The 26,030-nt window shown below is 37.7% G+C and overlaps 1 protein-coding gene across 3 annotated transcripts in view; it reads right to left on the reverse strand.

Annotated features, from left to right (window-relative positions):
• Positions 1 to 26,030, reverse strand: part of TMEFF1 (transmembrane protein with EGF like and two follistatin like domains 1) — an 81,522-nt gene that overhangs the window by 29,314 nt on the left and 26,178 nt on the right. For all 3 annotated transcript variants that reach the window (XM_044779136.2, XM_070519126.1, XM_044779137.2), the window contains exons 3-5: positions 18,827 to 18,956; positions 15,346 to 15,372; positions 12,892 to 12,988 (exon numbers count right to left, since the gene is read on the reverse strand). In XM_044779136.2, the coding sequence (XP_044635071.1) occupies positions 12,892 to 12,988; positions 15,346 to 15,372; positions 18,827 to 18,956 (254 nt within the window). The remainder of the gene's footprint in view (positions 1 to 12,891; positions 12,989 to 15,345; positions 15,373 to 18,826; positions 18,957 to 26,030) is intronic.

Below are 26,030 nucleotides of genomic sequence, written 5' to 3' on the forward strand. Positions count from 1 at the left end.
AGTTGAGTGATGGGTATATGGGGATGGGTCGACTTTATTTTTTTCCCCCTTTTCTATATGTTTGAAGGTTTCCTTAATTCCTAATGAATTAAATACCTAAATGTGAAAAGCAAAACTACAAGACTTAGAAGATCAAACATAAGAGACTGATTAATTTAACTTCGAGATAATGTCCCATAAAGCATAAAAAGACAAGCTACAAACAAAAAAACAACTATAGCCCATATAGCCAACAAATAACCAGTTTCCAGAATACAAGAATAAAAACCAATTTGAAAAAAAAATAATTTGGAAGCATATAAGAACAATATATGTGAAAAGGTGTTCAACCTGCTCAATAATCAGGAAAATGCAAATTTAAACCACAATGAAATACCATCACATTCACTAAATAGGCAAAAACTGACAATAAGGACAACAGCATGTGTTGGCAAGGATGAGGAGCAAAGGGAATTCTCATCCTCTGCCTGGGGGAGAGCTTACTGGGACAACCACTCTGGAAATCAGGCTTTATCAGGAAAAGCTAGACTTGCGCACGCCCAACAATTTCACTACTAAGTAAAGCCCTTGAAAATCTCTCACGCTTGTACACCAGGAGATCTGAGTAAGAATGTTCACAGCAGCATGATTTATGAGAATAAAAGACTGAAAAGAATGCAAACGTCCATCAAGAGCAGAACGGACTGTAAGAGGATGTGGTATAGTCAAACAACTGAATCCAACAAGCAGTGGAACCAAACGAACTACAGCTATGCGCATTAACGTGAACGAAATCTCAAAAACACAACGAGCAAAAGAGGATACACAGAGTATGATTCCATTTATACAAAATTCAAAATCAAGCAAAAGCCAAATAATATATTATCAAGAGATTTATCATACATGGTAAAACTATAAAGAAAGCAAGGAACTGTTCCCACAAAATGCAGTATAGCAAGTGGCTCAGAGAAAGATGCAATTGGGGAGGGGCTGTGAAGTCTTGAGAATATCCTATATCTTGGCTTGGGAAATGGGATTCACAATTTGTTTCATTTTCATACATCAAACCAAATGTGTAAGGTTTCATACACTTTTGAATATATGCTCTATTTCACAATTTAAAAGTTTAAAAAACTAAAAATTTAAGAAAAAACCTAAAAATTCATAAGAATATTAACTTAAGTCAAAAACAGCTTTTATATTTTTAAAGGGGTGTGGCGGGGGAGAATATGTGACAGACACCATATGTGGCCTGCAAAGCATAAAATATTTACCATCTGGCCCCCTTACAGAAAAACTTTGCCAATCTCGGGTTTTAAGGGATAAAAGTGGGCAAAATTGGGATGGCAATAAAATAGAAACGGTGGCTAATGTATTACAGAATGTTTCAGGAATAAGACAAGGTTCAGCAACAAAGGCAAGATACCACTCCAGTCCAGAAGGGAGAAACAAGTGATCCAGCAGCAGGCGCTGCAGCCTGACCAGAATGGCATCACGTGTATGCTGGATGAAGTCAGAGCTCCTCCGTGGGATGGTGCCAGCTGCATGTAAGACGGAGCACACTGAGAACAAACCATCAGTACTGTGTTCAAGGACACACGAGGAAAGAAAATGGAACTACCATCTCAAGGAAAGTCCAGCTCCGTGAATTACAGGTGTTCGCAGACTGGCAACAGTAGCAGAAGGCAGGATGCCCAAGCACAGGAGCGTGCACTAAGGTGGAAAGGAGTCACTTCAGTAAATATGCCAAATTCAAAACATTTAACAACCATTTACTCTGCCCCTACTGTGGAGATATTAGTACATTCAACTTAGCCGCATTTAATCCTGACAACAAACTATGAATGGGAAACTGAACAGGACGGAAGTTAAAAAGCCCAGTATCACAAAACCAATGAGTGGCTGGGATGGTGCCCTCTCTCCTCATTATGGCTGCTACATACGATAGGTATCTCATGGTGGAAAGTGACGAATGAAAGGAAGTAAGTAGCTATTTTCCACATTTATATCATGAAAACTCTTTTCACTAAATTGCCCTCACTTTTCTCTCAAACAGGCCAGGAAGACTTCTGCCTCAGGGTTTTCCCTCTTCCGGAAGCACTTTTCCCTCAGACATCCAGCTAGTTCAAGTTTTTCCTCAAATCTTAAAAGAATGGTCAAAAATTAAATCACAAAGCGTCGATTTAAGAAGTTAGAAAAGAACAATGGAATAAATCCAATGAAAATTAAAAAAGGAAAAATGTAGATGATATAGATATGGATTTAGGTATAGATATATAGAGATGATATAGATATAGATACAGATACAGATATACATAGAGATAGAGATGGATATATATAGAGAGAGATACAGATAGAGATAGAGACACAGATATAGATATATAGATTCATATAGATATATAGAGATAGAAATAGAGATAGAGATACAGAGATAAAGACAGAGAGATACAGAAATAGAGATAGCAATTTATAGAATAGATATATAGATACAGAGATATAGGTACATAGATACACAGAAACAGATACATACATATGGAGATATACCTCAGACAAAATAGAAAACAAAGTCACAATGAAGAAGATCAATAAAGATTAAATTGGTCCCTTGAAAAGACTTTCAACTCAACAAGCAAGATGAACAGAGAAAGAGAAAAAAAGAATGAGAGAAAAAAATAATACCAGGAATAAAAAAAGACTATAGATTCAATTAGGATTATGGTTTAAAAGATAATAAAAGGTTATTATAAACAACTTTACGCCAGCAAGTTTGAAAACTCAGGGGAAATGAATAATTTAAAAAAAATCAACTATCAAATTTGACCAAAAAAGAAATAGCAGCTGAATAGTACTACAATCATTAAAGAAATTAAATCAGCTGTTTAAAAAAAAGGCCCTCAAAGAAAGGATCGGACCAAGGTGTTTTTTAAAAAGAAAATTCATGAACATATTAATTCTAATCATTCAATAAATAATTCTATTTTTATACAAAGTCATCCAGAGAACAAAAAGAACACTCCCTAATTCATTTTATAAGGCCATTTAACCTTAAAAAAATTTTTTTAAATGACAGATTACAACTCATTAAATAAAAGAATAGAAGAAAATCTCATCCTTACAGCAGCTAGAATATCAATAATGCACAGGCACAAAAAGATACTGCAATCAGGGGCCGGCCCAGGGCTGCAGCGGTTAAGCGCACACGTTCTGCTTCTGCGGCCCGGGGTTCACTGGTTCGGATCCCGGGTGTGGACATGGCACCGCTTGGCAAGCCATGCTGTGGTAGGCATCCCACATATAAAGTGGAGGAAGATGGGCAGGGATGTTAACTCAGGGCCAGTCTTCCTCAGCAAAAAGAGAAGGATTGGCAACAGTTAGCTCAGGGCTAATCTTCCTCAAAAAAAAAAAAAGATACTGCAATCATAAAACAACAGGATGCTATAAAAAAAGGAGTAGTATGGGGGGAAAATGAGTTCTTAGAAATTAAAAGTTACAGCAGAAATGAGAAATTCAAAAAAGGACTGGAAGATAAATTTGGAGAAATCTCTCAGAAAGTACAGCAAAAATTTTTTAAAAGTAGAAAATAGGAAAGAAAATTAAAGGACTGGTCCAAGATGTCTAACATCCAAATAATAGAAGTACCAGAAATAGAAAAGAAAGACAAGAAACCATCAAAAAGCTAATTGAAGGAAATTTCTCAAATCAGAAGTCACTAAGTTTCTATGAGAGGGCATAACACTGTGAAATTTCATTGCACTAGGGACCAAAAGAAGATTCACGTGCTTCAAGAGAGAGAAAACAATTCACACACAACAGGTCAGGAACCAGAAAGGCTTCAGACTTTCCCAGCACTGGAAGCTGAGAGACAACAGAGAAATGCTTTCACAATTCTGAGGGAGATGCACTTGCCAAGTTACAAATCAAGTATTAGATGTAGGATAAAAACACTTTCAAATATAAGGTCTCAAAAGTTTTTTACATCTTGCACCCTTTCTCAAGAAGCTACTGAAAGATACACTAATGAGAGTAAAACCAAAGAGTTAAAGGCAAGAAATATAAGAAACAGTATCCTCTATAGGAGAGAGGTAAAGCAATTTCTAGGATGATATGTGAGGTACAACAAAAAATATACAGTCATGTGCCACATAATGATGTTTTGCTCAACAATAGACCACATATATGATGGTGGTCCCATAAAACCAGTACCAGGGGCTGGCCCCTGCAGAGTGGTGAAGTTCGCATGCTCCGCTTCGTTGGCCCAGGGTTTTGCCAGTTCGGATCCTGGGCATGGACATGGCACCGCTCGTCAGACCACGCTCAGGCAGCGTCCCACATAGCACAACCAGAGGTGCTCACAACAAGAATATATAACAATGTACTGGGGAGTTTGGGGAGAAGAAAAAAAAAAAGAGAAGATTGGCAACAGTTGTTAGCTCAGGCACCAATCTTTAAAAAAAAAAAAAATACCAAATGGCCTAGCTGTGTAGTAGGCTATACCATCTAAATTTACGTAAGTACACTCTATGATGTTCACACAACAATAACGATGACAATGCCTTCCGAAGCATCCTCATCATTAAGTGACACATGACTGTATTTGGTCTTTGTCCCCATTCCTGGCACAGAGTCCCTAAAACCCCTGGAACTGTCTGAGTGATAAAAGAGTCTACTGTAGGCTAATGAGATGACTCATAGCACTTTCCTGAGTTCTGTGAGTCATTTTAGCAAATCACTGAACCAGAGGGGAGGTCATGGGAACCTCCAAATTAGGAGCATGCTGGACAGAAGTGCAGGGGATCTCATTTGCAGCTGGGGTCTAAAGTGAGAGCAGTTTTGTGGGTCTGAGCCCTTAACCTGTGGAGTCTATGCTAATTCCAAGTAGACAGTGTCAGAACTGAAGTGAATGGTAGGACACCCAGCTGGTACAGGAAAATTGGAGAATTTATTGTTGTTGGAAAAGACACATCGTTCAAGGAAGATCCTGGGAAAACAGCTGTCTACAAGATTCAAAGGGCAATCAGGCCATACTGAAATAGTTTCACTCTGTAGACAGTCGTGTTGCTGGCTGCCATTACCAAGATGCCTACTGCCACAGTGCCCTCTTCAGTCAGAGGAAGAGAATGCCAGGTGAGCCTGGTCCAGATTCTGATCAGTACAGGGCTTACCTTGACCACATGATGATGAAGTTCCTGCTCTCCCCTCCATATCTTACCGTATGAACCAAAGGACCACACACGCTTAATTGACAATACTCCTAAGAGCTGGAGGTCAGCTATGGTGAGATTAGAAATAGATCCACTCTCTTGACAACATTTCTGCCAGTCATCCATATCTAGTGACACTAGAATCCTGCTAGATGTCTCAACTGTAGTGAGCCCTGTGTTCCCCATGACTCACTCATGGGCTTGCCCAATGACTTCCCGCAGAAGAGAATATTGTAAACTCTCTGGGAAGCCAAAAGCCAGACTCTGACCCAGAGACTATCCATTGTGCCTTCATCTAATAGTGGCACTCTTGCCCTTTCCTGCCTGGCTGGGTTAATTCTCAGTACTGGTAATACGGCAATATTCTATTTTGTATGCTAGGAGTTAGGTACATAGGTATAGTATTCTTTAAGTTGCATGTGTATGTTTTAAACACTTTTGTATGTAATGTACATTTTACAGTAAGAGTTTTAAAATAAGCATAAAACAGTATGTAGAGTGTGCTGCCATTAGTTTTAAAAAAGGAAAGAGAATATATTTGCTTGAACATGCATAAAATATCTCTGGGAGATTAAATAAGAAACATCACAGTGACTGCCTCTAGTGAAGACGGCTGGGTGGCTAGGGAACAGGGTTGGGAAACAGACATTTTACTGTAAAGCCTTAAAGCTTTTGAATTTCTAATACTGAGAATTTCAAAGGCAGGAATGCATACATACATAAATAAATAAGTGAATAAATTCAATGACTTCTATGATTTAGCTGTATGATTTTGGCAAATTGCAACTCTGAGTCTTTAAAATAGGGATAATATCTCATAACATGGGTGACAGAATCAAATAAGCTTTTGTAAAAAGTCCTTTGAAATCATCAAATACTATGTACATCTGAAAGGTATTATTATTATTATTTTTGAAAAATATCTACCCTTTCCCTTCTTTTCTCCTTATTCTACACAGAAAGTGTCATTCCTTCATGATACAGTAAGTTTATTTTGCACTCAGGAAAACACTGGCTTAAACTAATTTATGTGAAGTTATTTAGATTTAACGAACACCCAAGGAAGCCTGCAACAAGTGCTGCACAATTCTAGTCTTTTTCACACAAATTAAATCCTCAAGACGACACTGTGTGCAGTCCCAAGTGAATAATAAAGCCCTAGTGTGAAGTGCCAGAGTTCAACAGAGACCTATAGAGGGACTCTAAGATACTCAGCCTATGGCGAATTCACCCAACATAGAAATCAGCAAGACAAAGTCCCTTCCTCAGGGAGCCCACCATGTGCTAGTGATCCCAACAGGATAATAAGGGCTATGCAGAGGCTGCTGTGCTCAAGACCACAGAGAAACACAGAATAAGGTCACCCAACTCACAGGACTGTGGAAGATACTGAGGGAGGCTTCCAGGAAGAGCTGCTGACTTCCCGCCTAACTCATACTTCATCTAAGTCTAGAAGAAGAGTAGGAGAGTTAAACCAGCAGACAAACAGGGATGGGACTCCAGGCAGAGAGCATAACAGAGGCAAAGTAGCAAAGGGTAACACAGCATTCAGAAAGCTGCCCGAGGTCATGAGGATACAGAGTTTCGCATTTTAAACAAACTTTTCAAAGGAAACCTTTCCTGGCAGCTGTGGAGATCTACTGGAAGGTATTTATAGACAAAGGAGCCTGTCATTGCTAACATTCTTTAGCAACATTCTTTATTATTTACTATATAACATTGTTATATATTTATTCATATAAAATAATGTTTTAATAGTGTTTATTTCCTGTTAACAGAAGAAAAAGGACAGCATACAATTATTTTTCCATGATAATCTAAGGGGTCACAGTAGGAATTTAACAAACCTAAATAGTTTCAAAAATCTAGTATTCTACATATCCAGAGGGAGGCAATGTTAAATGGCAAAAATTACTGTCATCTCTGATTATGAGGAAACAAGAACAGATAATGGTAGGAAAGTACTTCTTCGGTTCTTCTTTCAAAAACTATATGCAGCTTCCAGAAAGGAGGACATAAGGGAGGACAGAGGTGTACAACATTACTCTCTCAAAAACAAGGAGAAAGATTTCACTGCACGTTCTGAGGGAGAGACTCATCAGAGGGTGACGCTGGCCAGCAACCAGCGTCAAAACAGAAAACGGTGCCACAAATGACAAAGATGTCCAGCAGGTGGGTTACTGCTTATCAACGTTGTCTGTCATACTACACACCTACACGATTCTCTGAGCAACTCCGAGATCTCACATCACTCAGGGAAGAAAATGGAAACAGCATCTCCAAAGAGACTGACGTCAAAGAGGCAGAAGAGCAAGGACAGTTTCCACAAAGCGCGTTGCACACAAAGTGCAAAGGCATAATTTGAGGATGTTTATAACTCACCTGTGCTGACATCGTGCCTGATGGCTCTACAGACTCCTCACCCCATTCACGGGCAGGGATTGGGCTCAGGTATTTAAAAAGCACTGACGTGAAGGAGTTCTACGATTATTTGGCCCCACTCTCCAGACAAACAGCTGATGGCTATCTCGTAACAACAACTTCAGCCTTGAACATACTAGAAATACTGTTTAGAAGAAAATGGGGTGTGGTTGCTAAGAATATGGTTTAAGAAATATAAGTTCCTGTAAAGCAGGTACTATTTCCAGGTCTTAAGACGAAGCAGAAAGTCTGTCCACTGTACTTTAGAAGGTCACTATGAAATATTGAAACCTCACCTATGTGGGAGTCAAATTTCTTGGAACCTCAACTACCTAGCTCTAGGTATAAATTCAAAAGGTAAGTGTTAAGGAAGACAGCCGTCACGAACCCATGCAAAGCCCACAATGTCATTGGAGACAGACAGTGTACTTCATTCTTGCATACATGCAATAAATAAAAGTCCATGCACTTCACTCAGAAGAACCTATTTACTCTGATTTTACATTTAGAATTTACTCTTATATTAGAGACAGTTCCTACAAGCATATTGTTTCCTCTTCCAGGTAAGCAGAGAAGCAAATTAAAAGTTGGGGTCACCTACAGTAAGTCACTGACAAGGCACACTGACAGCACCCAGCAGCAGCAGCAGCAGCTAAGAGCCTGACAGTGGAGAAGAAAAATTAACTCAAATCATGAATCAGAATAGAGCCTTAAATGTAGGGGTGAAACAATTGCCATTACACATGTTACAGGAAGAAATCCCTTGTCATAAGACCTGTGTTCTGGATCTGCTGCTCAATCGCAAGCTATTCAGCCCTTTCTGAGCCCAGCTTCACCTATAAAATGAGGATAATACTTCCATAAGAGCGGAAAAAATTTATGTAACAATGTGCAAAAGCTGTAACACACTATACACTATGTAACACTAAGAATATGTTCAAATATGTTCTGTATACTCTGTTTAAGAAGACAATATATTTAAATCAATTTCCATTTAAATGGCTAAATAAAAAAAGAGCACTTCCCTTAATAGTAGAAAATTAACTTACATGGTTATCACTTATCCTCTACCCCAAAATGCCAGGGTTTTTTTTAACTATTAAGAGAAAAAGAGGAAGAGTTTTAAAGCAAGAGAAAAAGACTTCAGCTGCCCTTTGGAAACCAGATAGGTTATACAACACTTCTTCTAATGGGAAAGACATTTCAAAATGAGAAAAGATAAAATATTTTTCAAATGAATAGCCATACCTAAAAATATAACATGAAATATAATATCTACTATAGTTATATTATAGGGCAATATTTTTCAAACTGTAGGTCAGAATCACTAGTGAATTATAAAGTCAACTTAATGGGTCACCACCAGGATTTTTTAAGAAAATAAGATAGAAAATATTAGAGTATACTGCATTTAATAAAGGTATCATTTCGTAGAACTTTGTTTTACTTAATACGTATTTATAATCATGTGCAATATATGTACAGGAGTGCTGGGTCACAGTGTAAACATATTTCTTATGTGGAGTTGTGGTCAATAAAGTCTGAAAGTCACTGATAGAAAAACCAATAAATAAGCATGTGGTGTTCTAGATGGCAGCTAAGGAGTAAACAAAGAATTTAAAAGCAGCTAGTACTTAAGACTGACCAAGACACAAGGAAAGAAAGAAATCACAGGCGGGACCAGGCTGAAGAAGAGGGTAGCGTTTTTTAAAGTCATCAAGCAGCATTCCTTGAAGTAGGAAAAAGACAGCAATCCTTCTACGAATAAAAAAGGCAAATAGAGGAAGGCAGATGCTAACAAAAATGCTGTACTGGAACCCAGGAGAATCCAATCCATAAAATCCTCTGACTGTAGTCCTCAAATTTCTCATCTGTAAAGTGAAAGGATTAGACTAGAAAATAAATTTAAGATCCTACCCAACCTTAACAATCTCTGATTCTAGTAGAGTTTATAACAATTAAGTCATGACATGAGTCTTTGGTTTGTAACTAAGACCTTTTATTTTTAATAACTGAAACTTTATCTTTTAATAAGAAAGTTATATTACATCTTCTTAATAAAAAATAGGTTTTTAATATTTGCAAATCATATATCCAAGAAAGGGTTACTCTCCATAATACATAAAGAACTCACACAACTCAACAACAAAAAATCAAACAACCCAATCAAAAACTGGGTAGGGGATATGAAAGACATTTCTCCAAAGAAGATAGATGGATGGCCAATAGGCACATGAAAAGATGCTCATCATCACTGATCATCAGGAAAATGCAAACCAAAACTACACTAAGATATCACCTTATCCCGGTCAGAATGGCTAAAATAACCAAAACAAAAAATAACAAATGTTGGAGATGTTGTGGAGAATAAGGAACCCCTATACACTGCTGGTGGGAATGCAAACTGGTGCAGCCACTATGGAAAACAGTATGGAGATTTCTCAAAAAATTAAAAACAGAATTACCATATGACCCAGCCATTCCACTACTGGGTGTCTATCCAAAGAACATGAAATCAGCCATTCCAAAAGACCCATGCACCCCTATGTTCAGTGCAGCATTATTTACAATAGCCAAGACATGGAAGCAACCTAAATGCCCATCAACTGATGACTGGATAAAGAAGATATGGTATACATATACAACGGAATACTACTCAGCCATAAAAATGGATAAAATCGTCCCATTCACAACAACATGGATGGACCTTGAGGGTATTATGTTAAGTGAAATAAGCCACATAGAAAAGGACAATTTCTATATGACTCCACCCATATGTGGAATTTAAACACGTAGACAAAGAGGACAGATCAGTGGTTACCAGGGGAAAGGGGGGGTGTGGGATGGACACAAAGGGTGCAGTGGTGCACCTACAATATGAGTGACAAACAATAATATACAACTGAAATTTAACAAGACTGTAAACTATCATAATATCAATAAAGTTAAAAAATCTTTTTAAAAAGAGGTTTTTACATAAAAATTAAGGCTTAATGGCTAATGTCATATTTCAGCATCTCAGTTTTCCATAGGTCTAGCAGGCTGGGTCAAAATTATCCTTAGACAAACACATTTCTATTCCCCTGGTGGCAACCATGAAAAGCAAAGAGAAGGTGCCTTGGAGGAGTTAAGTAACTTCCATATAGCTTTCTTGGCACCATGGCCTATTTAAAAGTTTTTAAAAATTACCACAATTATTGAGATACATTTAAATTGTTAAACTTAACTGCCATCAGTAATAAGTGTTTTATAGACTAAAAGATTAGATGTTCCTAAAATTTCTTATCTCCTTCCATAGTAGGATCAACCATTTTAGCTTAATCATTTATTTCCTAGGTAAAGGTACCAATTGGTTCCTTAATGTTTTCCTATTACGGCATCAATTTCCTGGCCTGGACCTGGCTGTCCCAGTTTACGTGCCCCTTAGCTGGCTGCTCAGCCTGCAGGCTCCTTATATTGGTAAGCCCTTTCCCGGTCTGTGTCCACTTCCTTATGATTAGAGAGCCTGTATCTGAAAGAAGAGTGGTTGCAAGCTCTCAATTAAGAAACACATACAAAATCAATTTAGTACACACAACAGAGTTGCTCTGATGGACAGAGACTACATATTATAACCTGAGGCGGTGTTCAGAGAAAGACGTGTATTTTACCATATAGATGTCATATTTCGGGCTGCCTCTGCAACATGATGGAATCTCTTCTACTTTTAAGCAAAAGATCCCTAGATCTTTCAACTAAGGGATGAAAAATGACAGCAGAGAAATGTATAAAATAGGACTGAATAGAGGTACTGTCGAAGGAATAAAAACAGATCAATAGACCAAGCCAATCAATCACTGATAGCTATTTTGACTTTGAATACTATTACAGAACAGCCCTGAAGAAAAGAACTAAATCTCTATAGAAATATACACACGCGCACACACACACACACACAGAGTGGTGTTCCATCACGCGTATCATTAGTACAAAGCAAGAAGAGAGCACAACATTCATTATCTGTTCTCTCTGCAAGTTCCTATTGCTCATCATTTCTCTCCTTCTACAAACCAACACCTACTTTGGAAAACATCATCTTCCAAATCAAACCACTCTGACGGAAACAGATGGATGCATGTCAACCCAAGTAACCAATGTGCAGAAACAGAGCAAATGCAGGTTTTGCTGAATTCACTTCTTACTGAACTTAGAGCTCTTTTGCCAATTCTCACGTTCTTTAAATACACACCAAGTGAGCGATTAGACATTAATTTTACCAAGTGCCATCCAAATAGCTGATTTTGAAACATAATACAGAAAAATGGTGTGATTCTGATTTGTAAAACTCACTTCGGGGATTAACGCTAATTAAACCACATTGCTACTGTCCAGTGAAAGGTTCGAATATGCATTTAAGAGCTGAATAAAACATGGGACTAGAAAATACACAACAAAAATATGCATGAGTAAGGAAGAAAGCACAAGTCTCTATAAAATGTTTTAAAATATGAATTAAGGGGAAATTGAGGAAGTGAAGATCCATTTGTGGTATAAGGTCCTGAAGTCAGCACTAAAGCTTTTAGAATCAACTACGCCAAAAGCAAGCACCACAGGGAAATGAAAGAAGGTCGAAACTGGGAATAAATAAACAGGAACCTGATGAAAGGAAGAAACGAACACAACTGTGTTGATGATGTCTGTAGCGTTACTATTCCATCAAACAACACCATTTCTTACAGGGAGTGAACTGAAAATTGGACAGACTATGCTGTCTAGCTACAATCCACCTTAGTGAAGGCTGAACATGAGAAAATAATATAATGTCAATCCGTGCCAACAGGGATTTCTAGAAATAATTTTTACTTACTATACCTAAAATTTTGAAATCATTTTGGACTTTTCTTAATACATTAAAATATGTGAAAAGTTTTTGTGTAAAAATGCAAGAAAAAGAGAAACTTTATTATTGATACTAGTTGAAAGGATAACAGTAGGATAATTCAGAATAAGAATATTTCTGATGAATAAAATTAGCACTTGGTATAAAATACATAAAACTATCAATGGAAAAAAAAGCAGAGGTAAAAACCAAAAAAACTAGAAATGGATTTTCATTCTAAAATTTAACACTTAAACTCACTTAAATAGCTACAGTATTATATCAACTTAAGAGAAAAGTCAATATACTAGCATTAAACAAACAAATACAGAAAGCACACAAAAAATATACAAACCAGCTTAAATGAAGCCTTTCTACAATATAATCATGCTGACAATTAACCTCCAAGTCAGTTTCCCTCAGTGAACTCACCCAACATTTTCTGCGTCTTCGTCACACTCAGCTTTATATTTGCAAGGTCCACACTTGGAGTGTTTTCTGTGAACTTCTGCCCCTGACCCTTCCTCTTCTGTTTAAAAAGAAGAGTTAAATTTTCAACCGAACGTTGGGATCCTTTCCAGATATGTTTCATGTTTTCAGCAGCCATTATCCTACTTCTGGGGAGACTGTACCCAAATTCTTCATAAAAATCACTTCCAAAACCTATCCACACTTGAGCCCAAAAATCTTGCAAATATTGACTATAACATATTCTGTGATGAAAAACAAGTACTGGTACTAGCAAAATAATCCCTTAACCTATGTACAAAGGAACAATACAGTAGGTTTTGATAATTAATTGCCTTTAAAAGAATTACCATATAACACTAAATGAGAGAGGAAAAAAAGAAACGTGAGCAATAAATTTAGTCCAGTGATTACCCTATTGAAATAGCCTGTGCAATGCTGGTTAGCTAAAAAATGATTAAGTACATTAAAGTACAACCATCACCTTTTCCTCATATCAGTTCACACCCGACTTTCTGACCACACAACAACTAATTCCAGAGTTAAAAAAATATATTTATCTCCGAAATAAAAAGGAAGAGGTCTCTTTACAAAAGACTTGCCCCTTTTTCTACTTTCCCACTTAGCACAGCCAAAAATACTCAGAATGCAGAAGTATGTGGGTCTCCTATGATCCACCACAAAAAACAGTGCATACCACCAGTCCCCAAGTCAGCTCACATCCCACGCGGAAGAGGACCCTACATTTGTGGGTTTCAGCTAGAGTGGATCCTAGCCTGATAATCTCAAACTGGGCAGGGAGATCACTTCTGAGGCCAATTTAGGGACTGCAGTTTACTCAAGGATTTCTCATTCTAGTTGGGGAAAGAACACCTTATGCCGGAGAGGCCAATCAGTAAAGAGGGTATTAAAAGGAGAGGACACACACCTAATATGCCTGTTTGCTAATACTTCCAAACTTCCAATTTTTGGCGTCTACCTGCACTTTAAGTAGAAATCTTCCCCAAATTCTTGTGAATACTCCCAAAGAGATTCCAGGGATAATAACCTTAAGTATTTCTGAGGCCTCAGAAACATCATGAGATCTAGAAGTCATACAACCACCATAAGCTCACTAACATTGGTGTATTAATCTGAGAAAAACACTTAGCCTTTCTAACTCCTGCTCCCTAAAACTGTCAACCCACAGCCTCTGAGCAAGACATCCAGTATGTGCACTGCCTAAGCAAATCTTGAGATCAACTTTCACTTCTTTCATAGAGGAACAGAGACAGTTTCCTAACTGAATATCTGACCACAGGGGCTGGACCACATGGTCTCTCAAAATCCTTTCCAGCTTTAAGACCCAGAATTTATGATCTGATCCTTCACACGTGATCATGAAGCTTCTTCCCAAATACCTCCATTTAAATCAAATTCTATCGTTGGACAGCTTTAATCCCCCCCTCCTCCACCCCTCAATGAAGCTGTCATCCCTGAACTTCTTCCTCAGGACAGTTCTATTTTCTGGGTGACCTTTAAAGTCCCTTCCACTTCTGAAATTTTAGGATTCTAACAAATGTGGAAGCCCAGAGTAAGGTTTCAGACAGTGTTCAAAGGATCAGAACTTAGTTTTCATTTGAGTAAGCATGAATTTTACCAGAGTAAGTTTTCTTTTCATGAATCCCCATAGCACCTCAAACGCTATTTTGCAAACAGTGGATACTCACTAAGAATTAGAGCCTCATTAGACTACGAAATAGATTAGTCATTCTCGATTCTGACAATTTACAAGAAATTTTGTTATATGTTATTACCAAATATTAGTTTTCTAAAAAGCAGAAATAATTCATATATTTGTAAAATAAAATCAAAACATAAACAGGAAAATTACGATGGTTTAAATTAAAGCCTAAATTCCACTAGTTCTTCTGCAAGCCTTCTCTTTTGCTGTGCACAACTCACATGAGGGCTTTTAAACTCTGTACTTTAAAAATTCCTTATGAGCAAAAATTTGTAAGCAAGGAGTAGGAGAGAGTTACAAACACTGTGGTCCAAGCCAAAATCACTCGTGGGGACGATCCTAAGTAGAAGGCACTTTGGTGCAACCTCAATTTAACAGGAGCTACAACATTTCCCCTTTGTCTGACAATAAACCTTTCATGAAAAATAACTGCACGAAACAAAGGATGCCTAGGCCGAAGGGGTATAGAAGTGTTGGAGGTGATGGCTAAGGGGTGCAGAGTCTCTTTCTGGGGTACACAAAAATGTTCTAAGATTGACTGTGGTGATGAAGGCACAACTCTGTGAATGTACTAAAAGCCACTGAATTGTACACTTTAAATGAGCAAACTGTATGGTCTGTGAATTTTATCTCAATAGAGCTGTTAAAAAAAGTGAAAGAAACCAAATGTCCCATAAGGGGTACTTGAAACTTACCTCCTTCTCCAGAACCAGAACCATTATCTGAGAATAAAAACAAAGAACAAATATGAACACTTTTCCTGGAAATTTCATCTTATCAAATAATAAAATTTCTTATCAAAAATCAAACTATGATATCAATTCTCATGTTGCCCTTTTCTCATTTTTTTATGCCTAACAGTTTATTCTTATATACCTGTTTTGTGCCTTTCTCCAAATATAAATTCCTTGGACACAGAATCATCTATAACTCATGCATCTTTGTAGCCAATTGAGGAAATATCCAGGTGCCTTGCACAGAGTAAAGACCAATAAATATTGTAAAGTAAATGGCTAAATAGAAATAATTTTATTAACTCACCTAAAGGTAGAAGAAAATTTTAATTTTGTTAAAGCTTGAGAAGAATAACGAATAAGCTCTTTTTATTAGAAAGAGAAGAAAAGAGCTTTGGGTCTTGCTCCAAAAATCTTCTTAATGAAATCTGTGGATGAAGGCCAAAAGCCAAAAGGTAAAAAAAGTCCCAAGATTTAGAAGGAAAAAACCTCAGGTTGAGGTTTTCCGATTACTGATGAAATTAACTTCCTCTAGGAAACCTAATCTGAAGAAATCTCACCAACGTGTACATGGGACACTTGTGACTAGTGACATTAAAGAGCCTTCCTCAGAGTCACCAGCAAGAAGCCCGTCTAAAATGCAATTAATGTTAAATATTTATTTTACAATCCTGAAAGAACCAACATATGGCACAGAGCATGCTGAAAGGAGGATAATGCTATCATATCATCAGCATGCAGCAGCAAAAAAGTAGAGATGTCAAGTGTAGAACTTGACACATCTAGCACTTTCTGGGGGGGAGGGGGAGGCTGTCTTAGAAAACCTACTCCAATTCTTCAAATAGTTCTCTAAAGTGGGAGACAATACCCTTAACAATATTGCTCCCTTCCCTTCAAGCCCCTTCAGACAATAATCAAATTCCCAGATACGGCAGAAAGAGGAACTGGGAAAATACATATTTTATGTAGTATGCATTGCAAAATCTTCATGGGATTTTATAGAAAGCCTTAGACTACATTCAATTTTGATTAATCAACCATACAAATTACATCTTCTCTGAGTAAGGAGGAGAAAAAAAAAGAGTAGAACAAAGAGAAGGAAGAAGGGAACTCAATTGAAAATTGTTTTCATGACCAAAATTCTCTTAGGAAAACACTCCCTTTTTCCTCCTATTCCACATACATTGACTGAGTACTTACTATGTGCTAGGCAACATGGTAAATGCTAGGAATAAACTGATAAATAAGACAGTCTCAGTGCATGAGATACTTACTGCCAAACTTTTTTCAACTCAAGTCCAATTTTAATAAATACTGTATTTCATATCTTTAGTATCATTTAGAATTCCAAAATAAATTAAATATTGTAACTAGTCTGATAATGAAGTTGAGTTCTTCTTGTAGATTATATTTCACCGTATACACATCTTCCCCTAGCCACACAACTCAACCCCAACCCTGGGATTATGATGTACCTCCCTAGGCAGGGCATACTGCTTCCTGCTGAGGAATGACTGGTCTGGCTGGAGATAGATGTGTCAGATAAAAGAAACAAAGTATGATATATACATAGAGATATGCACAAAGTGTGAACAAACTCTGCCAGGAGATGCCACAGAAGAAAGATTTCACAGAGGAGGAAAGGTTTAAGCTCAATCTTAAAGCCTAAAAGAGGAGTCTTCAAGTAAGCAAAAGAGAATGTTATTTCCACAGGGAATAGAACCAATAAAAGACCAATGACATGAACAACACTGGCCCACCCAGTAAATTACAGGATCAATATAGCACCTTTTAGTTTAGCTCATTCAATCCTCATTTAACAACCCCAGGAGATTTTATCCACTTAACATTTAGGCAATTGGAGCTCAGAGCAGCTAAGGGACTTGTCCAAGGTCATACAGTAAATAAGAGCTGGAGTTACTTTAAAAGTCAGGTCTTTTAACTCTAGTACAGTGTTCTTTCCAATCTACCATTCTGCTTTCTAATGTTTAACATTCACTGTCTATCCAAGCAGCTGGTGTCTTAAACACAAACTCCTCATAAATGATGCATAATTAATTTGGGATTGTAAAGAACTCCATATTCCTTTTCAGTTTCTAAATCAAGTCTGTGACACACAATGTACTTAGAGAAGTATCTAAGAACCACATCAAATGAGTCTATTTGCCTAAGATCATAATAATATCTCCAAGCACCTAATTATCTAATGTATGGAAAAGAATTTGGCCTTGTCCAAAGAGAGGTCTGGCCTTTGCCCTCGACTTCTGGAAGGTAACTTATGTCGTACCTGATAGAAGTGTCTTGTTTAGGGAAGGTACTGACCAAATCAGATCTTAGGGTGAGGCTGGCTACACTCCATAGTCTTAGAGTGGGGGCTGGCCACACCAGAAATACCAACCATGTAATTTAGAGTAGGGGCTTTGAGTCATGTGATGTTAATGGACCTGGAGTTTGAGATGGACCAGATGGACAATCAATGAATTATGCTTATGTAATATAGCCCCAGCAAAAACTGTGCCATAGGCACTATAATATATAAAGAAAGGAAATGGAGGGGGCCGGCCTGGTGGCACAGTGGTTAAGTGTGCACGTTTGGTTTCGGTGGCCCAGGGTTCGCAGGTTTGGATCCCGGGTCCGGACATGGCACCCCTTGGCATGCCATGCTGTGGTAGGCGTCCCACATATAAAGTAGAGGAAGATGGGCATGGATGTTAGCTGAGGGCCAGTCTTCCTCAGTGAAAAGAGGAGGACTGGCAGCAGTTAGTTTAGGGCTAATCTTCCTCAAAAAAAAAGAAAGGAAATGGAGAACATCAAATAAGAATAGTTTCCACCTTCACCGCTAACCTGCATACAGTAATTCTAATTACCATATTCACCTGCATCCCTGCCCCCAAAGATAAACGCAAGTAAGAAACTAACATCAATGGCTTCCAAAATTCACCACCACTGATTCAGGGAGGAAAAGAGAAGGAAGGAAATACAAACAACTGGGGGGAGGTGGGTCATGAGGGTCAGCAGACAGAAAAGAGAATATGCAAGAAGAAAAGAGCCTTAGAAAGACACACACCCTGGGAGGCCACTGATGGCTTTCTATGGATATACCCCACCCCTTCCCCTCAAAAAATAAAAATCAACAAAATGGATCCCATATCATCTCCCACCCCAAATATTCTAATATTCAAACCATAAGGTGAAAGATATGCAAAGTCCTGACAAAAAAGGAACTAAGCATTAAAAATGTACTGAGAAGTAACACAGTACAAGACCACCTGGGGTTAAAAAGCAACAACATGAAATGGGGGCAAAAAAGAGCTCCCCATTCTCCACACAATCACCACAGGTCCATCCAACAGTTTGGGGAATAGACCTCTGACTGGAAGCTTCTTTGAGAAAATATGGCAGAACAAATTCTAACATTTCCTCAGAAGAACAGCCCACATACCGGAGTAGCACGGCCCTCTTGCCACCACTGTTATCTCTTTCTGGTGCTTACAAGCAGCCCTTCTGAGAAAGCATTCATTCTGGTAAGTGTCCCCATTTGATCCACAGACAGGAATGTAATTTGTATGGCACTGTGAAAAAAACAAAAATAAATTCAGAACTAGGCATGAATATTAATAGTTTATTTCATATTCATGAATGCAATACTATAGTACTATGACAGTCTTCTACTACACAATAGTTTGTTCTTTTATTTGGTTTAAAAAAAGAAAAGTTATGCTACTTTTTCATACCTTTGTTCACATTCATAATGAAAATAACTATCAATTATCAATAAAAATGAGAATGGAAACCCCTATCCTATCTACTTCATCTGCTTGCTATAAAGATCCAGTGAGAGAATCTAAGAGGACAGTCTTGGCAATGTTTGTAATGAGCATGAATTATGCAATATTTTATTAAAATTTTTATTATCAAAATTTGTTTTTTTAATATCTCTAGTATGCAGAGTCCCAAGGTAAGAAGACACAAAGAAATACATGATAAATGTTCTCAGAGACCTTACAGTTAGAGAGGAAAACAGAAAAAAAAATACATATATATACAGTAAAGCTAGATCACATACTAAAGACAGTAAGTATAATATATAATACCTATCACTGTGAGCTGAAGTATTCAAGAAAACCTCCTCAGAGAAAGTGGAATGTGAGCTGGGCCTTGAAGGATGAGTAGAAATAAGATGAAGAAAAAAGGTGATACAGTGAAATGACACTGGACCTGTATGTTTTAAAAAGCTTTTAAACTTCTATATGTCAAAAATGTAAAGGACTAAAGCTTTAAAATCTGGAGAAAATATTATAACAACATGACACAAGTTATTATCATTACTAAAAAGAGATAATACAAATTAATAAAAAATAGACAAAAGACAAATTTATAGAAAAAATACAAATAGCCAATTACTGTCATGCATTGCTTAATGATGGCAATACTTTCTGAGAAATGCACTGTTAGGCGATTTTGTCCTTGTGTGAACATCAGAGAGTGTACTTACACACAGCTAGATGGTCTAGCCTACTACACATCTAGACTCTATGGTATTAATCTTATGGGACCACCATGGTACATGCATTCTGTTGACCAAAACATGGTGGGCATACCAATACCCTGTTACGGTAATCTAAATTGGTTCAACCTAACTTTTAAGAACATAATTTAACAACACACTCAGCCCTCTGCTACCACTGGTTCCACGTCCAAGTCTTCCATGTCCAAGGCTTCCATGTCCTCAGGTTCCACCAACCACAGGTTCGACCAACAGCTGATCTAAAGACCTATGATAGTTGCATCTGTACTGAACATGCAGAGACTTTTTTTCATGTCATTACTCCATAAACAACACAGTATAACAACAACTTACATAGCATTCACATTGTATTAGGTATTATAAGTAATCTAGAGACGCTTTAAAGTATATAGGAGGATGTGTGCACATAATATGCAAATACTGCACCATTTTACATAACAGACTTGAGCATCCATGGATTTTGGTATCCAAGGGTGTCCTGGAACCCATCCCCTGTGGATACCAAGGGACAATTGTACATTTCAAGAGTCTTGAAAAAGGCAGGCAGTTTTTGATCCAGAATTACACATTTAGGGATCTATCAGAAGGAAATCATTGTAGAGGAAAACTTATGACAGCCATTTCAAACAGAAATCAATATCGCAAACGTAGAAGCAACCTAAAAAGCCAAGAAGGCAGTGTTTAATTAAAGCATGTTTTCTCTGTTCAAAGAATTAATATTCCAGTCATTGAGAATTACCTTTGAAAAGAATACTGGCTGACAGAAAAAGATAACATAATGTTGGGTGAAAAGTAGGCAATAACACCACACATATAACTTCTGAGAATTTTGTGCCATTTTAAAATATATTATCTAGTCCACAAAACTGAATGCAAATTTTTTAAATACTATAAAATAAAAATACAAGAAAATAAATTACATAAAACTATCTCAATTATTTAGAAAAAATAAATATTCATAAAGTAAATCCTGGAAGAAAACATCAATAAATTTTTCACTTTCCCTGTCATCATGGTTTTTTATTTCCATGTTTATGATTTTCTTTCTCAATTTTCCTGCAATGAACAAGATTTACTTTTATCACTTATTTACTTTTAAAAAGTGGTGAATTTACTTTATAAACCATAAATATGGCATGGCACCACATGTCAAGCACTAGCAAAAACAATTTCTAACAAAATATTTTATAACCAAGTTGATTGGCTATACATTATTAGTAGACTCCTGCATCAACTTTAATTAAAACTAAAATTTTACTTTAGGAAGCTTTCCTATATTCCTCCAATTTTTCATGGATCACATTCCTTTATTCTCTTTCCCTAAAATGTACACAACAACTTGTATGATGTCTGCATGAGTCAACAGGTTACTCTGCAATTGTACAATGCATAATTAGCCAGGCACCCTAAGCTCCAAGACGTCAAGTGCTAAGTCTATAGACTTTCAACCCAACTCTCCCCTCACAAATGCTTAACGAGTTTCTAATGCAGTGCTCTCAAAGGTACTGATATCACCCCCTAGGGATGGGCGCCCCTGTGGAGGCATCTTTGGTTGTAATGTTAATAAAAGGACATTGCTGTCATTTAGCAGATGGATGATGTTAGATGTACTGTAAAGGAAAGGACAGTCCACAGAGCGAAGACAAACATACCATATAATGCTTCTCTAGTCATTCAGGTAGGAACTATGGTAAAACTTACCATATACAAACAAGGCTGCTCTGTTATAACTTATCCCAATATTCGCTTTTGTTTTTTTAAGGTATGCTTTTTTTTCTTTTTTTTTTTTGTAAGGAAGATTTGGCCCTGAGCTAACATCTGTTGCCAAGCTTCCTTTTTTTTTTCCTTTTTTTTTTCCTTTGTTCTTCCCAAAGCCCCAGCACATAGTTGTAAGTCATTCTAGTTCTTCTATGTGGGATGCCACCACAGCATGGCTTGACAAGCAGTGTGTAGGTCCGTGCCCAGGATCCAAACTGGCTATACAGCCAAAGACATTCATTGTAGCATAATTTGATAGCAGCCAAATAAAATTCCCCAACGTCTACGGCCATGAATAGAAGAATCATTGAATAAACTGACAACTGTTTGATAGTCATCTAAACTACGAGAAATAATGCAACAATTAAAAACGGTTGGATAAACATGTGCTGAGTTGATGCCAAAGCAGAGCACACGAACCTAACCACTTGGCCACAGGGCTGGCCCCTAACATTAGTTTTCATTCTAGCCTCTATCATACCTCTAGTTTTTTGTTTTCAAGTATTCTGGTATGAAATTGCTGCTGATCTTTTTTAAAATCCAAACATTCATTATAAGTAGGTATAAGCATCTGACTACTGTACTGTCTTCTAACATAATCATGCCAAAGCACTGACATTTTGAAATACTTATTTTACTATAAATTACTTTTATTTCTCCTTTACATTGCAATCATACACCATATTGATTTCTTTAATTATGTATTCATGTTGGTTACATTATCTATGAATTCATTTAAAAATAGTGAAGAAATGCAATACAAATTATTGGTTATAAAAAAGGGTCATGGGGCCAGCCCCACAGCCAAGCGGTTAAGGTTCCACATGCTCTTCTTCGGCAGCCCAGGTTCACAGGTTTGGATCCCAGGGGCTGACCTGCTCCACTCGTCAGCCATGCCGTGGAGGCATCCCACATACAAAGTAGAGGAGGACTGGCACGGATGTCAGCTCAGGATGAATATTCCTCACATACAAAAAAAGGGTCATTAAGTCTGACAGGAATGAGAATCTCTAAGGTAATAGTGAACAGTTATTGAACAAGAGTTTCTATCTAGTAAACGCTGGCTCCCACTTCAAATGTCCTATCTAACTTAAATGTCCTAACACTCCTGGGAAGCACGTGACTTAGCGCTTAGAGCTGGGGCTCTGAAGTCAAATGTTGAGTTCAAACCCTGCGTCCACCATCCAAGTGACTGTGGGCTAGCACCAGCCCCATATATAATATGGTAATCGTCATCATATCTACCTAATAAAGTTGTTAGGAGGATTAAATACGAGAAACCCATCTTTAGCATCTGTATCTGGCCATGGTAAATTCTCAATAAATATTTGCTGGTTTTGCTATTGCTATTAACATTTCTGAATCTTAAGTAGTTGCCCAGGGTCATAACTAGTAAGTGGAAGACCCATGATTCCTTACAATTGGTGTACTCTAAGCACTCCACATTCAAGTTATTTAGCAGGTGACTATATGTCACCTGATATAGTGAGCAGGGGGCTTAAAACAGTTCAGGCAATGTCCCTGAAATTCAACTTAAGCACACACCTAGGCGTGAGCGTGAGATGAGAGAAGCAGACCTGCTGGTCCTTGGTCAGTCTGTTTCCAGGGTCTCTCTTAGGGACCTCTCATTGCACGAGGGGGAATTAAGGGATTTGGGCAATGTTAACAACATGCAAACATGCAACTTCTGGCTTAGGCAGTGACTCTGCGCTAAGGTCCTGACTTTAACCTAAGGGTTGCCTCCTCTATTGCCACTCCTGCTGGGGGAGAGAACTCTCCCCAACACCTTCTCTTGAGCTGGACGAATGTGATTTGAAGTAGTTTAGAAAGATGCAGCAGTGTACAACTCCAGAGCCACATCCATTCAAGCATTTATGGTGGACCTACTGTGTGTCAGGCACTACCCTGAAAATAATAAATAAGAAAATAATAACAAGGTTGTGATAGTTAATTTTATGTGTCAACCTGATGGGGAGCCAGGGACCCAAAATTAAATATTATTTCTGGACATGTCTCTGAGGGTGTTTCTGGATGAGATCAGCATTTGAATCAGTGGATTGAGTAAGTGTCCTCCCCAATGTGGGTGGGATCATCCAATCCACTGAGCAGCTGAAGAGAACAAAAAGGTGGAGGAAGAGAGAATGCACTTTCTCTGCCTGACTGTGGAGCTGGGACACTGGTCTTCCCCTGGTTCTCAGGCCTTCGGACTCAGACTGGGACTTATGTCATCAGCTCCCCTGAGTCTCAGCCCTTCAGACTTGGACTGGAACTATACCAGCGGCTTTCCTGGGCCTCCAGCTTGCAGACAGCAGATCACGGGACTTCTCAGCCTCCATAACCAAGTGAATCCACTCCTTAAAATATATCTCTCCTCTCTGTTTCTCTGGAGAACCCCAACTTTTATACAAAGGTCTAAGAAGAGAGCATGACACCTAGCGAGAGCAGACACTGATAAATTGAGGAAGAAAGAAACACAGTTCAGAGAACTCCAGAGAGAAGAAGAAAGAAAACAGGGAAGAAGTTGTAGGCACTCCTCTTTGTATATTACCAAAGTTTTAATGGAAAGATGTAATATTGATCATTTTTCTTTGTGCAAAATTAATGAAAGTAGCTTTGTTTATATAATATGGCAAGATATAATTCCTCTCACTAACAGACTGAAAAAAACAATTTTAGACTTTGTTTAAAATCTTATTATCTGTTAAAATGTGTTTAAATTACACCCCAGAAAGCTTATACTAACACTGAAAGCATGCAGAATCATAAGCAAGTTTTTTAAATGAGTTGAAAGACACTTAAAGCATCCAGCAGAAAGGTGTTTAATGGGCATATGAGATACTCTTCTTCAACTGGCAAGAACTAACTTGAACAGATACATAAGCGTACGAGAAGGCAGAGTAGTCAAAAGAAGCCTGGCTCAGCAGCAGGATCAAATCATGTTGTAAGCCCTTAGGCAGTTTGCTCCTACAAGGCAAGCAACGTGCCTTGAAACATCTTTATATCCCCAGCTTCCAGCCCAGCACCCAGCACAAAGCAGGCAATGGATAAACAACTAGTGATCTCAACTCCTAACTCATTTCCTTTCCTGCTGTCACAGGGTAAGACTGCAAGGGATTCAGACAGATCGTGAGAGGATTTTCTAGCTGTTCAAGTATGTTAAAACAGTCAAAAAGGCTATTTCTTTACAATCTTAGAGTTGCAGAGAAAGACTTTCAATTAATGAAAAGCAGAATCGTAAAGACAAAGATAAAAATGATATGAAAATTTAAAACTTTTTATCAAAAAATAGAAACAAAATGAAAATGACACTGGGGTAACTTCTTTAAAATATTCTTTTTTGTATCTATATAAACTAAAAAGGAACACTCTCTAAGGTAAATACTGTTAAATGAGTTAGCACTTAAAGAGGAATTAAAACACCTACATGTTTGTATAACATATTTCTAGAAGGAAATATAAGAAGTTACAGACGTCCTCTCTGAGAACACCAACTGGTAGCCTGGAGTGGAAGGAGGACATGTTTTTCATTATATTATCTACCTTATATGTTGTGCAAGTTGTTTACTATGGGCTATATGGGACTCTTTTAAAAACCACATCAAAGGAGTACCTACATCATGGGTTCTCGTGAAAGTTTATGAGTTATATAACTTACATATAATATATATATATATATATATAATGTTTAGGACCATTAATGGATATAAGTACTCAAATAGTGTATTATACACAGTGTATACATATACATACACACATACCTACATATGTCTTTGCAAATCAACACAAGGGAAAAAGAAAATACTGCAAAAAATGGGCAAAGAGTATGAAATATTCACCAAAAAAATGATGAAGATATGGCACATTTTGAATCTCTCTAGTAATCCAATGAAAATTAAAAAAAAATTTTTTTACCTTTCACACAAGAAAATTTAAAAAGGACTGAGAAAATCCACTACCAAGAGGCTGAGGGGAGACAACCAGTCTAACACACTATTGGTGAGAATGTTAATCTGCATATGAGTATCCACTGGCCTAACAATTCACATCAAGGAATTTAACCCAGGGAAATATCAGAAGACAGCCGGAATAGGTGACAGCCCCAGTCTTCCTGATACAGGGTGACTCAAACACCAAAAAGACCCTGCAATCCTTCTGGCTTGAAGAACCAAATGACAGAGTTCAGGGCAACTAGAGCCACTGGAAAGAGAGAGAAAAATCCAGAAAGGAGAGAGTCAGAGGGCAGTCCCAGATTCTGTAAATAAACAGACCAAATTTCTGGCTGACTCCAGAACGACTCATGGGGCAGACTCCAAGTAGCCCAGCCAAGGCTAAAAGAAATGAACTGATATTGGTGCTGCTG

The sequence above is a fragment of the Equus asinus genome, chromosome 10, assembly GCF_041296235.1.
Source record: "Equus asinus isolate D_3611 breed Donkey chromosome 10, EquAss-T2T_v2, whole genome shotgun sequence".
NCBI classification, from domain to species: Eukaryota; Metazoa; Chordata; class Mammalia; order Perissodactyla; family Equidae; genus Equus; species Equus asinus.